This window comes from Panthera pardus, unplaced genomic scaffold (assembly GCF_024362965.1).
Source record: "Panthera pardus isolate Hobbes unplaced genomic scaffold, ASM2436296v1 HiC_scaffold_1, whole genome shotgun sequence".
Classification (NCBI taxonomy): Eukaryota; Metazoa; Chordata; class Mammalia; order Carnivora; family Felidae; genus Panthera; species Panthera pardus.
Genome location: NW_026526654.1, coordinates 68,919,694 through 68,934,184, shown reverse-complemented (window position 1 = coordinate 68,934,184; position 14,491 = coordinate 68,919,694). Strand labels below are relative to the sequence as shown.

Here is a 14,491-nt window from a genome sequence, read left to right as displayed (position 1 = left end):
TTCTTTGAAGTTCTATTGTGAATTTAGGAAGAAAAGTTATAGGTACAGTTATTTCATGCTGCTAGTTATAGTAACTGTACAATGATATATAAAACAATAGACATTTAACTTCTAATAAATTTCAGAGGTACTTTTAATATCAAACCCTGACATATCTAACAAGAGTCAAGGGGGCTGAGGTATAGTTTGTATACATGTCTTGGGAATTCCAGGATATCACAGCAGATCAACTAGGAGTTCCACTTGCATGAGAACTCCATCTTCCTCTTCCTTCCCTGACAAAGACATTCTGAGAGAAAAGGGCTTTGATTAGATCTGATGGGCATAAGGGATTCTGACAAGAACACAGAGAAGAACAAGTCCAGGAATTCCAACTTTTGGAGGGCAGAGAACTCACTCTTAGGTAACAGAGTTGGGATTAATAGAATACAGGGCTTATCAGTATTTAATAAAATACTGTATTTATTAAGGACCCCAAAAGTCATCTGGCTCAGTTCAGGAGAACTTGCTAAAAAATGCTCTGCAAAGGAGATCACAAATATGAAAGAGCAGACTAACTGTAAGGAAGGCAGATATTTGGTTATACTCACCATGATCCCAGAGCACACAGAGAAGAACAAAGTAGTACCTACTAGTTGGGACAAACCTCTTAACTTCAAAAACCCCTCTAATGGCAGGAAGAGTCAGGATGAGGGACATAAGAAGACAAGGTGAGAATAGAAAAGCAGTGATGAGCAGCAGCAACAGTGAAGAGAACAAAAAAGAGAACGGAAGTGTCAATAATAACTGCAGCAGGAGCAACAGTATTAGTCACTTCTTGAATGAGGTGACAGCAGAAGAAACAAGAGTCAAATAATCCCCTACTGGGGTTTCCCATGTAGAATGGAAAGCAACATCAGCAGCAACAATGGTGAGAAAACATCAGTAACTGCTGAGAAGTTGCACACAGTCACTTGGAAGAAAAAGGAAAACAGCAGGACTTGGGAGGTGGAGCTTGACGTCACACTAACTCTAGTGGTAAAGGGGCTCAGAATCAACGTATTCTTAGATTGTTATGTTATTGGCTTCCCTTATATCTCATAAGCTAAGATATGAGAAAGCAAAAGTTAATACTTCTCAACAAACTTGAATTCACCTTGACATTTTTTCTACACATAGGAATCAAATCGTAAGAAAATAAGCAGAAATCCAGGATGGTCAAATGATCAACATCCTGGCATTATCTTTGGTTCACTTTTTACATATTTAAGTTAACATGTCCACATTACTTTATAATCTTAACTGGTGCTCATGTTGAAGACTCTGATACACTAAAATACCCCTAAGTATAAAAGTATATTTTTGGTTGATAGTACTTAGCAAGGCAAACAAGTATACGGATATACTTAAAAATATTTTAGCAGTTAATTTCAATAAATATTGACAGCATGCCCACTAAGTTAAAGGCATTATTTCAGCACAGAAAATCAGAGATGAAAAAGAGCCAATTTCTATCATTAAGGAAACCAAACAGAAGGAAGCTAATAATCCTTGAACACTTCAATGTTTTATGTACCAAGATAAAGACAGCATCATTGTTCCTGCCCCTATAAGCTTCAGAAGGTTAGTGAAAGTTTCTCCCTCAAGTGTTTATTTCATTAGGAATGAGGATTATTAATACATTACAAGTTGGCATCCTGTTCACAGGTCTGCTTTGAGCAATAACCATTCACTAGCTCAACTACTTTATGAAATATGCCCAGGCACAGATATACTTGTTAAATTTCAGGCTCCCCGTCAGTGTGCTCGTTCCCAAAATTAAAGAGATCTCAGTTTAACTAAGAGGTAATTTTGGAATCAAAGAATCTTTAGTTAAATACTGGAGTTTACCCAATCAAACTTCTTTTCTATGTAAGAATTACTTTCATAATACCACCCAACCCAATGCATGAGCACATACAATGATGGGAGTCAGGTGTGACAAAGCAATGACTCCATTTTTATAGAACCATAATTTTTGGACAGTTCTTCCCTGTCAAAATTTGCTTCCCTGCAACTCTCATCTGTTAGTCTAAAATTTTCCCTCTAAAAGTGCTGAGAACAAGGTCTTCAAGTCACAGCTCTCTTCTAGGTTAAACATCCTTCAAGTATTTTTATAGGCTTTTACAAGAATAATTTCTTGACTGTATGCTCTCCTGGCTGCCTTCCTGGGTTCAATCTCAGTTTGTCAATACTTCTTTCAAAATATGTTAAAAGGATACTATCTAACCAGAGTAATATGCCAACTGTTTTGAACTTGCCTGCATCAGGGGAGCTGATGCCCTGCTTCAGGTGAGCATGCACCTCGCTCCAGGTAAGCATGAGCCCCACTTCAGGTGAGCCCCACTCTCCCCACTCCTCCACCCCCTCATGGGATTCTCTGTGTCCCTTGCTCACTTGGACCCTCTCTCTAAAAAAACAAAACAAAACAAAAAACCAAAAAAACCCATCTAAGTCCTAGAGGCACCTGGGTGGCTCACTCAGTTAAGTGTCTTTTTTTTTTTTTTTTAAGTTCATTTATTTATCTTGAGAGACAGAAAGCGCACACGAGCGGGGAAGGGCAGAGATGGGGGTGGGGGGGTGGTGGGGAGAGAGAGAGAATCCCAAGCAGGCTCTGTTCTGGTAGTGTGGAGCTTGAACCCATTAACTGTGACCTGAGCTCAAACCAAGAGTCAGACACGTGGGGCATCTGGGTGTCTCAGTCAGTTAAGCGTCTGACTCTTGGTTTTGGTTCAGGTCATGGTCTTACAGGTTCCTGAGATTGAGCCCTGCATTGGGCTCTACAATGACAGTGCTCCCCTTCTTGCATACACACGCTCTCTCTCTCTCAAAAAATAAATAAGTAAGCTTAAAAATTTTCTTTAAAATAATCAAGTTCTATTCATAATGTTAAGTCTTCCTTTCTGGATAAGTCTTTCTTTCTGGATAAATCTATCCAGTAGTGGATACTGTCATTTGTTTTGGTGCACAGACTCTGAAACCCCTTTGTAGGTTGAAGGAGTTGACTTGGTGCAAGGTAAAGACCACACTGGTCCTATGGGTGCTGATAACCTAGAAGGCAGTGGTTGGTAGCACAAGATTCCTGTGGCAGAAGTGGCATCTGTACTACAAGCAAGTAATATTGAGTTCTTAGTGAAGAAAGGGCACTCTTGGCACTGATGAGGACTTCTTAATCAGACCAGTTTTGTAGTATAGTTTTGGGGCATTGTTCCTGAAGATTAGCCTTGAGTCTGGTTCTCTAGTCCTCCCATAAATTCTCTGAGACACAGAATATCATTTTCTTGGGCCGCCTGGATGGCTCAGTCAAGTTAAGTGTCCAACTCTTGACTTTGGTTCAGGCCTGCTTGGGATTCTCTCTTTCCCTCTCTCTCTGCCCCTCTCCCACTTGCATGTGCACCTCTCTCTCTCTCTCTCTCCCCACCAAAATAAACACTAAAAAAAAAAAAAGGAAAAAAAAGTATCATTTTCTTAATCATTCTCAAAAAATTTGAAACAGTAAGTTTTGCCAAAAAAATTGCATGTCTAGCTGGTACAAAGAACTTTCTTCCCTGACCATTTGAAAGGAAAATGCTGACATGATGGCCCATCACCTATGGAATACTTTCATATGCATTTCGTATAAGGACATTCTCTGATATAACACAACCATCAAAACCAGAAAATTAACACTGATACCTCATTACTATCTGTTACAGATTGAACTGTGTTTCCTAAAAAAGATATGCTTCTGTACCAGCACCTCAGAATGCAATTTTATTTGGGAATGAGGTCATTGCAAATAAAATTGGTTAAGATGAGGTCATGTTGGAGTAGAATGGAACCCCAATCCAATATGGTATCCTTATAAGAAGACAGCCATGTGAAGACACAGAGACACAGGGAGAATGCCATGTGAAGATGGAAACAGATTAAAATGATGCCTTTAAAGCCAAGAAGCCCCAAGGATTGCTGGCCGTCACCAGCAAGTAGAAGAGAGGCATGAATTCTCCCTCAGAAAGAATCGATTCTGCTGACATCTTGATCTTGCACTTCTAGCCTCTACAACTATGGGACATTAAAACTTCTGTTGTTTTAAGTCACCCAGTTTGTGTTACTTTGTTATGGCAGCCCTAAGAAGCTAATAAACCATCTAATTTTCAAATCCCATTCAAGATTCACCAATTGTCCTAATAATGTGCTTTCTAGCAAAAGCATCTAGTTCAGGTTCACATGTTGTATTTAGTTGGCATGTCCCTTCAGTCTATCAGTCTGAACAGTTCCTCAGTCTTTCCTGGACTTTCACAGTCTTCACCTGTGAAGATTAAGGGTTATTTTAAAGAATGTCTCTTGATTTGGGTTTGTCTATTATTTCCTTGTGTTTAGATTCAGATTATGCATTTGTGGCAGAAATATCACAGAAGAGACATCATGTTCCTCTTAATGTATCATTATCAGGTAGCACACAATTTTGATTCCTGCCATTACTGAAGACATACAATTTCATCACTTGATTAACATGGTGCCTGCCAGGCTTCTCCATATCCTTCAAGTCGGTCACTATATCCTTTTGACATGTCTCCATCCATTTTGCAATCTTCCCTCTCTCTGGGGTAACAATATGTTCCATTCTCATCTTGTACTTTCTCTGCCCCAGACCCAGAATCAGGAATGTCTGATTTTTCTGATTCAACTGCCAGCAGGATTCATTCTAGTTTCTTCCCTTTCCACACCTAAAATTCTTTCTTAGATAGTAAGAAACCCAGGTCTCTCATCATTCTTAACAGAACTGTTTCTTTAATTAGTCCCCCTGTGTGTGTTATCAATCTTCCATCTCTGCCACCACTCCCGCCCTCCACTGTCCCCCGGCATGTATGGCCTTATCTTACTCAGGGTCTAACGCCCCACACTGAGCCCACCCCACCCTCTAACAACCCTCTATGTAGGTGTCCTTCGCTCCTTGGTTCCATGTCACCACGCACAAGCTCTAACAACCTGTGCTGGAGTACCCACTCCACTTTTGTGTATATTCTCTTTTTACCACATTTGGGCTCTGATTCTCCACACTAGGCCATTCTACCCCTCAGCCCATCATGTGGACTACTTCTTCCCTCTGCTTGGGCTCTGATACACCAGGTTATTCCTCTATGGGGATGCCCTCCTCACCTCACTCAGGTTCTCATTTCCTATGTTAGGCTGTCCCCCATGTGTGGATGGGTGCTTCCTGGGGTTTGATATCTCCTGCCATGCCAAAGAGATACCCTCCTCACTACACCCAGGATCTGATTCTCCTTGCTGGATTCTACCCTCTACCTCCCATGTAGACATTTTCCTCACCTCATTTGGGCTCTGACACCTCAAACCAAGTCACCTCCTATCCCACGAATGCCCTCACACTGTTTGGGCTCTGACTCTTCTTGATGAGTACCTCCAATGTATGGACACTTTCATTACCCTGCTGGGGCCGGGACACCCCATGCCAGGCCATCCCTCTGTGGAGGCCCTCCACACCGTCCTCTATGTGGATGTCTTTTTTACGTGACTTGGGCTTTGTCTACTAAGGACCACCTCCATCGTGTGAATGGTCTGACTCTACCGGGGCTCTGACAACACATGTCAGGCTACCCTTCCAAACAGATGACCTCCTCATTCTCAGCTCTGACTCCCTACATCAGGTTGCCTTCACCTGTAGGTACTCTCACTTTATTCTGGCACTGATTCTCTATGCTGGGCTGCTTCACTGTATTGATGACTTCTTTATCCTGCTGAGATTCTTACATCCCACACCAGGCCACCCCTTCTTGATGATACACTCATCAGCCTGCTTAGACTCTGAGTCCCTGTATCACGACACTTTGCTGTGTGAATTCTCTCCTCACTCTGGGCTCTAACTCTCTGCACTTGGCTGTTCTCATATGGATGAACTCTTCACCCAGTTTAGGCTCTGACACCCCACTTGGGCACTGCAGCTCATCTCTGCCACTCCTATCAATGCAGTGCTGCTGAAAACTAAATATATTCCCCTCAAAATTCATATGTTGAAATCCTAACCCCAATGCGACGGTATTAGGAAGTAGGGTCATTGGGAGGTAATGAAATCACGAGAGTGGAGCCCTCATAAATGGGATCAGGCACCCTCACAAATGGGATTAAGCCAAATGTTTATTAATTTACACTGGAAATAATCCCAGTTTTTTAGGTTTCATTACAGAGGTTTTCTTTTATTGGTCTAGTGACTGTGAAGAGAAAGTTTTCCTAACCTGATGGCCTTAGAGCCAAGGATCCTAATTTACTCTGAGCTTCACTGGCATATGATTTTTCTCCCTTAAGGCTTTCTTCTTTGTTATCTGTTGCCTCCACACTGAATTCTACTCTTACCTTTTACCTAGCTCTAGAACTATACAGGAAGATGTCTGTTACATAATAAAAACTAGTGATAGCAAAGGGGAAGAAAAGGAGATGAGCTCCCAGTAGTCCTTAGTCTTTTCTTGTCCTGTCTTCTCTTGCTTGGAGCGAGAGCATGATGGTCTTTAGAAAAACTTCACCCCAGGCCCTCGTTCACTATCAGTCCTTCCACATTCATCCTGTCTTTTAATTTTGAAAAACAAAAACATGAAAAGGGGAAAGCTTTTTACCTTCTTTACGGTTCCCCTTTTTCTATCCTGTGTTTTTAAAAACTCTGCCCAGTAATTTTAAAACAAAGAGTCCACTCTTATAATCTGTCATACAGGGAGGAGTCTCGCTTTTCTACTGAAGCAAAGAAATTTATCTCTGCATAAAAGTATCTTCACATGGTAGTCAGTTCCTACTATTAAGAGACTATTGGAATGCCTGGGTGCTCAGTTGGTTGAGTGTCTGACTTAGGCTCAGGTCATGATCTTGTGGTTTGCAAGTTTTGGGCCCTATGTCGGGCTCTGTGCTGATAGCTCAGAGCCTGGAGCCTGCTTCCAATTCTGTGTCTCCCACTCTCTCTCTCTCCCCTTCCCCTGTTCATGCTCTGTCTCTCAATAATAAATAAACGTTAAAAAAAAAAATTAAAAAAAAAGACTATTAATACTATAGGCACATTATAAATTAAATAGGCTATTCGGGTCCTGCCAGTCTTTACCTGCCAGTTAGGATTTTATAAAAATAATTCTATTTTTATACTGGCTAACTCTTAGAATGTAAGTTTCTAATAGAGCTATGTCTTAGGTTTATTTGTATATTTCTTCAACTTGTTTTCAATAAATATTGTTTATGATGGAAGCATTTTAACTAATACAACATCTTTTCAAACACACCTGCAAATGAGGATACTCATTACCATTATAGTGTGACTTAAAATACAAAAACTGCTAAACACAGTTAGATAACCAGACTTTGAATTTTAAATAACTTTTATTTATTTATTTATTTTTAATGTTTATTTTATTTTGAGAGACAGAGCACAAGCAGGGGAGGAGCAGAGAGATGGAGAGAGAGAGAGAATTTCAAGCAGGCTCCGCACTGCCAGCACAGAGCCTGAATGCAGCACTTGAACTCACAAGCCATAAGATCATGACCTGAGCCAAAATCGGGAGTTGGACGCTTAACCATTTGAGCCACCCAGGCACCCCAAGTAACTTCTATTTTAAAAGTTAATTTATAACTATAATTTGTGAATTTCTTTCCTTATAAAATCAATTAAACTGCAATGTGCTGATAGAGATTAAATGACATGCAAAAGTTCTATATAGCTAGTAAGTTAGCAGAGTTGGGATTTAAACCCAGGTTCTCTAATACCAAAGTCAGTGATCTTTTTACTGCTCTTCTCTTTAGAGTGGTGGTTCTTCAGTATGCCTCCCCTGGAACATATGGTAATATCTGGAGACGTTTTAGTTTGTCATAAATGTGGTGTGTGGCAGGGTGGCTAGTGACTTTACAAAAAAAATTCTTTTAAAGATAAGATCTGAACTTGGTATTGAAGCACTGGTAGGATTTGGATAGGCTAGAGATGGTGGAGATAAGGGCGGATTCTAGATAAGAAGAGTATAGAAAGTACAAGACAGGTTCAAGAAGACAATGAATAAGCCAACTTAGCAAGATAAAGGGAAACAATATTAAAGGGAAAGGGAAAGCAACACTAGAAACATGAAATAATCTTTTAGAAAGACTAATAAGGAACTTGAACTGGGTTCAATGAAGATTTTTGAGAAGGGGAATGTAAGACTAATCAAGAAACCAGGGAAAAGAGACTGATTAGGATACTACTGCAATACCATAAGGTATTCAGAGTTTGTGAGCTGGTGTGGTAGTGGTAGTGAGAAAGAAAGGAAGAAACCATAAGCATATACACCTTTATGTATTATAAATTTCTGTCATCTCAAATGATAACAAATTACCATTCTTACCTGTAATGCATTGAAACTGTCCATCTTCTCTTCTTATTGTAAATGCTTCCCCTGGGTTAACTTGTACCAGAATAACCTTTAAATGAGGGAAAGAAGTATTAATCAGAACAAAATAATCAAATAATAGGGCAAATAATAACAATCAAGATTATATATAAAACAGTATTACATATTTGCCAGGACAGTAGATGTGAGCTATTTAACCTTATGACACTGGGAGGGAAAATGGGATTACACATTTTACACATTTGTTAAAGTATTACTTCAGTTTTCTGGAGACTTAAGCCAAAAGTAAGGGAATAAACAAATACAGTGGCACACTTTTATTGGAAAGGCAATAAACTTTACTCTGAAACACAGAGGGAGTCAAACCACAGGATATTTGGCTCATCTATCCTTAGTTCATTAGTTGCTAAGTATTTCATTTTTTAAAAGATAAAGTATTAAAGTGATAAGCAGAGCTTGAGATGAGCATACTTGACTTAGTAGGACATCTCAAGTTATATTTTGGAATTTGTTAAATTAATCTCACCTTTTTTTTTCATTATAAAGATTATACACCCTAATTTTATGACATTTGAAAAACAGAAAACTGGGAAAAAAAATCTGAAGTCCTTCTATCTTACAATAAACACTGTTAACATTTTGATAAATTTCTTAATCTTGTTCCCTATGCATAGGCTTAGTTTCCCCCCTTAACATACATACATACGTATATACATATTTATATATATGTAAGAACTCCAATTTGGTATCTTTTTAATGTTTAATACTTTAAAAAGATTTTTCCATGCTATTAACCACTCCAATGACCACGCCATAAACTACTTAACCATTTTCTTTATGTAAGGAATTTGGGTAGCTTTCAATTTTTCCATTATTAAAAAAACAACACTGAAGTGAACATTTTGGTATGTAGTTTTCCCCTCTTTAATCCATTTCCGGTTAATTTTTGTGAATGGTGTACAGTACGGGTCTAGTTTCATTCTTTTACATGTAAACATTCCAATTTTCCCAGCATCGTTTATTGAAGAGACTGTCTTTTCTGCACTGAGTATTCTTGGCTTCCTTTTCAAATGTTAGCTGACCATACATGCATAGGTTTATTTATGGGCTTTCAATTCTCTTCCTTTGGTCCTTTCTGTTTTACGCCAGAACTTTTAATTACTATAGCTTTACAATACAACTGGAATTCAGGAAGTATGATGCCTCCTACTTTGTCCTTCTTTTTCAGGATTGTTTCGGATATTCATGGGTCTTTTGTGGTTCCATAAAAATTTTAGCAGTGTTTTCTCTACTTCCGTAAAAAAAATTCCATTGGAATTTTGATGGGGATTACCCTGAATCTAAAGATGGCTGTAGATAGTATGGACATTTTAACAATACTAATTCTTCCAATCCACGAACATGGGATACCTTTCCATTTATTTGTGTCTTCTTTGATTTCTTTCATCAAAGTTTTATAGTTTTCAGTGTAGAGATCTTTCACCTTCTTGGTTAATATTTCAGGCAAAGATTGAAAGACCCTCATTTCAAGGGAAGTAGGTAAGAAGAAAAGTAGGGTGAATGGAAAACAAAATAAATTGTTAGAAATAATCCAAATATATTAATAAAATAAATATAAATGGACTAAGTTTGCCTATTAAAAAGAGTAAATAAGTTAGATTAAAAGAAGTTAGAGAGAAAATGCCAAACCTACTATTTTGGTGGTCTATTTTAATACTTTTCTCAGTGATTAACAGAACAGGTAGATGATAATCATCAAGGATATGGAAGACCTTAACAACACCATTCATAATCTTGATTTGGTGGCCATGTAAAGAATATTGCACCTAACAATTAGAAAATATATATTCTTTCCAAGCACATATGCAATTGAAATGAAAATTACAAGACTGGACTATAGACAACATCACAAATCAAGTGTCACAAATTGCAAAGAATTAATATTGTATATCTTCTATTTGCAATTAAGTTAGAAATTTAAAAATACATTTGCAAATTTTAAAAAGCTTCAATAATTTGTGGGTTAGGGGAAGAAATCATAATGAAAAATAGTAAATCAACAGCAGTGAAATGTAACAAAAACATGTTAAGTTAAAGCCCTGAAATAAAGGCAAAATTGTATTATCAAAAAACACAGGCCTTTAAATACTTAGAACAGACTGAAAATTAGTAAGCACCCAAGTCAATAAGTGAGAAAAGGCATAGTTAACTCAAAGAAAGTTAAAAAAAAAAAAAAAAAAAAAAAAGGAAACAAAAATAAGAAGAGAAATAATGAATCAGAATAAAAAGAAATGCTGGAGGATGAGAAAATAGCTTTAACAGAAATCAGAGTGAAGGATAACCAAGAGAAAAAAAAAGCAAGAGGAAAAAGTAGTCAGTCACGTTTTCTGGGCAGGGATTTTTTTCCCCTAAGGAGATTCTTGAACCTTGGGAGATTTTATGCAAGTAGATGGCTTTAAAATGCATTTTATAAAATATAGGAACTTCTCTCTGTACACAGGTTTTATTTAGGGGGCCTGCTTCTTATTACTCCATTATCTCAAATGTTATCTCTTCAGAAAGGCCTCCCCTGACCATCAAATTCTAGGGTATGTTTATTTATTTATTTTGAGAGAGAGAGAGAGAGAGAGAGAGAGAATGAGAATGAGCAAGGGAGGGGCAGAGAGACAGGAAGAAAGAGGGTCCCAAGCAGGCCCCATGCTGCCAGCACAGAGCCCAACACGTGGCTTGAACTCACAAACTGTGAGACCATGACCTGAGCTGAAACCAAGAGTCAGACACGTAACCAACTGAGTCACCCAAGTGACCCTAGAATCCTACGTCACTTTATATTCATCTGCATAAATGCAGAACAATTTTTCATAACCTTATTATAAACAATAGTACAATGTGATAAGGAGAAAGGAGAGGAACTATGAATGATGAACTAGTTATTCTACCTGAGGTTAATTATTGCCACAAAACTGTATAATCATAATGACACAGCTTCTTAACATGTATTATCTAATTTAGTGACCACAGATATCTTATAAACAAAGTAATTCTCAGAAGTGTGACAGGTGAGGAATCCTGATAAATTATCCATCATTTTGTAATGTATGTCATGGATGCCTCTATTTGCAAAATTAGCAAATTTCACAAATAGAGTATCATAAAATGATTAGTACTTCATTGGGCTATAAAAATGAAATTCCTCAGTATCTTCAAATTTCACAAAAACAAATGATTGTGCTCTTAGGTTTGTACTTATCTCAAAGGTACTGCTGGCTTCCAATCCCTAATCCCTTTATGAAATCAGAGTTCAGCCCTGACAGTTTCACTACACTCTTTCTTCCCCAGGTTCTTTCACTTCTTACATCCCTAATAACAGAGCTGTTGCCATGTTCAAGACTCCCCTGACACAATATATCAGCCAGCCAGTTCTATATCATTCTTTAGTGCAAATGTTGGGAACTTCTAATGCCTGGTTTGAGTTAACAGAGTCAACAGTGGGTGAAGAGTTGATAAAAGCAATTATTTGAATGTCCACCAACAGTTCAACTTCTCACATTCTGAAGAGACATGCAGAACTAGTGAACATTTTAAGTGTATTCTAAACTTAAATATTAAGTACTAATATTTACGTTACTTAAGTAGTAAACAAACATATGCTTGAAACATGTTTTGGGTAAGATACCTAACCCAAAGGGCAGATTAGCATTGACAATGACTATAGATAATACTATAAATTATTCTCACAAATAGGCTATGATGATACATGGAAATAGTTATTCAAAAATGTTATATTAAAAACATAACACAAAGGATATAATGAAAATGTCACTGATTAAAGGTCTAAATATGCTGAGTATATTCATTAATAAAGCATGTAAAAATCTCTAAGAACATAATAAAAATTTAATGCTCCCTAAACTCTTTGATAGTAAAAAGATACAAAGGCTTAGAGAAGTTATGGAAGACTGACGAAATTTTAAGGGATCAAATATAAAAATATTGGGGTGTCTGGTGGCTCGGTGGGGTAAGGGGGATGACTCTTGATTTTGGCTCAGGTCATGATCTCACAGTTTATGGGATCAAGCCCCAAGTCAGGCTGTGCACTGACAGTTCGGAGCTGGCTTGGGATTCTCTCTCTCTCTCTCTCTCTCTCTCTCTCTCTCTCTTTGTCCCATCCTCGCTCACACTATCTCTCAAAATAAATAAAAAATAAACTTAAAAAAATAAAAAATAATTTTAAATATAAAATTATTTACTTAGGGAAGGAAGTAAGTTTCAAAAAAAAGCAGAATAGCAGAAAAGACATCTCTGGAGTGAGGAAGGAAAGAAAAGGACAAAGGGGCATAGACACCAGAGACTGGAAAGTCTGACATGAATACCTCTAAACAAACCGAGCATACAGCTTTGGAAAAGTTGGAAGCTGAAGGAGACCTGAGATATCATTTAGTTTAAACCAGATTTACTTTTAAAAAGTAAACTAAGAGGTGATCATTAGTATTATTGAAAAAGTTCTTCATTTTACAAAACCATTCAACCAACTGTTCTATTATATAGTAAACTCCCAGTGCATTTACTCAATTTACATCAATTAGCCACTTACAGTGAGGCAAATTCAAATGAACATTTATAATAAAAAATATAGAACTGAGGTACCACCCCGGAATCTGAACTAATGAATAAAAGTGCCAAAATTTATTTATTTATGCTTTGTCTACACAAATAAATTTTATTTAAATGTCAGGAATAATCACTACTTAATAATATCTGTGTATATTCTAAAGGAAAAACAATAGTAAGTGAGCAATATTTTTAAAATACAATCCATATGTATAAATTATATCTTACTATCTTAATTTTCAACTGTTACTAATCACTGCTAGATACAACTTTAAAAATACTATTTTGCATTTCAAAGATAATAAAGAACTCCTTTGTCATCTGTTTCAATTTTACCTAACTGCTGTTGGTCTAAGTTTCTTACATGTACAATGAGAATAAGAAAGTATCAATCTTATACCTGCTTCACAGCACGATTAAAGAGTATTAGATGAAAAGATGTACACTAGATGAAAGGAAAGATAACTTGCAATTACCCTGGGAACTTTTCAAACACTGTATAGATATTTAGGTCTGTCTCCAAAGGGTGAGGAGTCTGGGATTTTCTCCCCAGTTTGAACCCCAGGGAAATAATCAATCTTTCTAATGTAATTAGTCATAAACTGCTAAGATGGCCATCTGGAAAACCATGGTATTATTTATTACTTCAGAAAGTTTCACTACTTTAAAACCTAAAGGATCAGTTAAGGTTGGTGGGGTGCTTCGCTGGCTCAATAGGTAGAGCATGTGACTCTTGATCTCGGGGTCATGAGATCAAGCCCCATGAAGGTGTGGAGGTTGCTCCTAATATTCTATAATCTCTAAAGGAAAAGACAAAAACTCCCAAGATGTTATAAGATGTTATAAGTGATTTGTTCTGTGCAGTTAACAAAAATTGAACCTTCTGAATTTAGGGAGTACTTAAGTTTAATTCTATAAAACTCTAATAAATTGTTTATTTTGAAGAATATATACCTCATATGAAATGTTTAAGGTTATATTAATTTCTAAAAATGTTTACCTATATTTTCATAAAAAATAACTTACAAAACCAAATATAATCATGAAAAAATAAAGAGGAAAATGTTTATGGATGGAATCAATCTTGCAGATGTAATTTAATTTTCTCCTTTCTACAAGGACATGGAACTTGCATTCTTCATTATACATTAAGACTGACATTAAGTCAGGTCTGAGAACAAAGTACCTCACATTTCTATTTCTGAAACCCAGCAGAGGTTTTAGCAGACAGAGCCAAAAAATCAACCCAAAAATCAAAAACATATATTCATGCTCTTCAATATTTACAAATGTGTTATTTTGGCTATCATCTTAGTTTGCTTAGCTGCCATAACAAAGTTCCACAGACTGGGGGGTGCTTAAACAGAAATTTGTTCTCTCATAATTCTGGAAGCTAGAAGTTTGAGATCAAGTTGTTGGCATGGTTGGTTTCTTCTGAAGCCTCTCTCCTTGGCTTGCAGATGGTCACATTCCTCCTATGTTTTCACATGGTCTTCCCTCTATGTGTC

The 14,491-nt window shown here is 37.2% G+C and overlaps 1 protein-coding gene and 1 long non-coding RNA gene across 6 annotated transcripts in view; one reads left to right on the top strand and one right to left on the bottom strand.

The window, feature by feature from the left end:
* LOC109265958 (uncharacterized) overlaps positions 1-4,114 on the top strand; it is a 39,571-nt gene extending 35,457 nt beyond the window's left edge. The window contains exon 3 of the long non-coding RNA XR_002079435.2: positions 3,714-4,114. This is a non-coding gene — a long non-coding RNA (uncharacterized LOC109265958). The remainder of the gene's footprint in view (positions 1-3,713) is intronic.
* FNDC3A (fibronectin type III domain containing 3A) overlaps positions 1-14,491 on the bottom strand; it is a 144,488-nt gene that overhangs the window by 91,842 nt on the left and 38,155 nt on the right. For all 5 annotated transcript variants that reach the window (XM_053899602.1, XM_053899607.1, XM_019447595.2 and 2 more), the window contains exon 3: positions 8,367-8,442. In XM_053899602.1, coding sequence (XP_053755577.1) covers positions 8,367-8,442 — 76 coding nt within the window. The remainder of the gene's footprint in view (positions 1-8,366; positions 8,443-14,491) is intronic.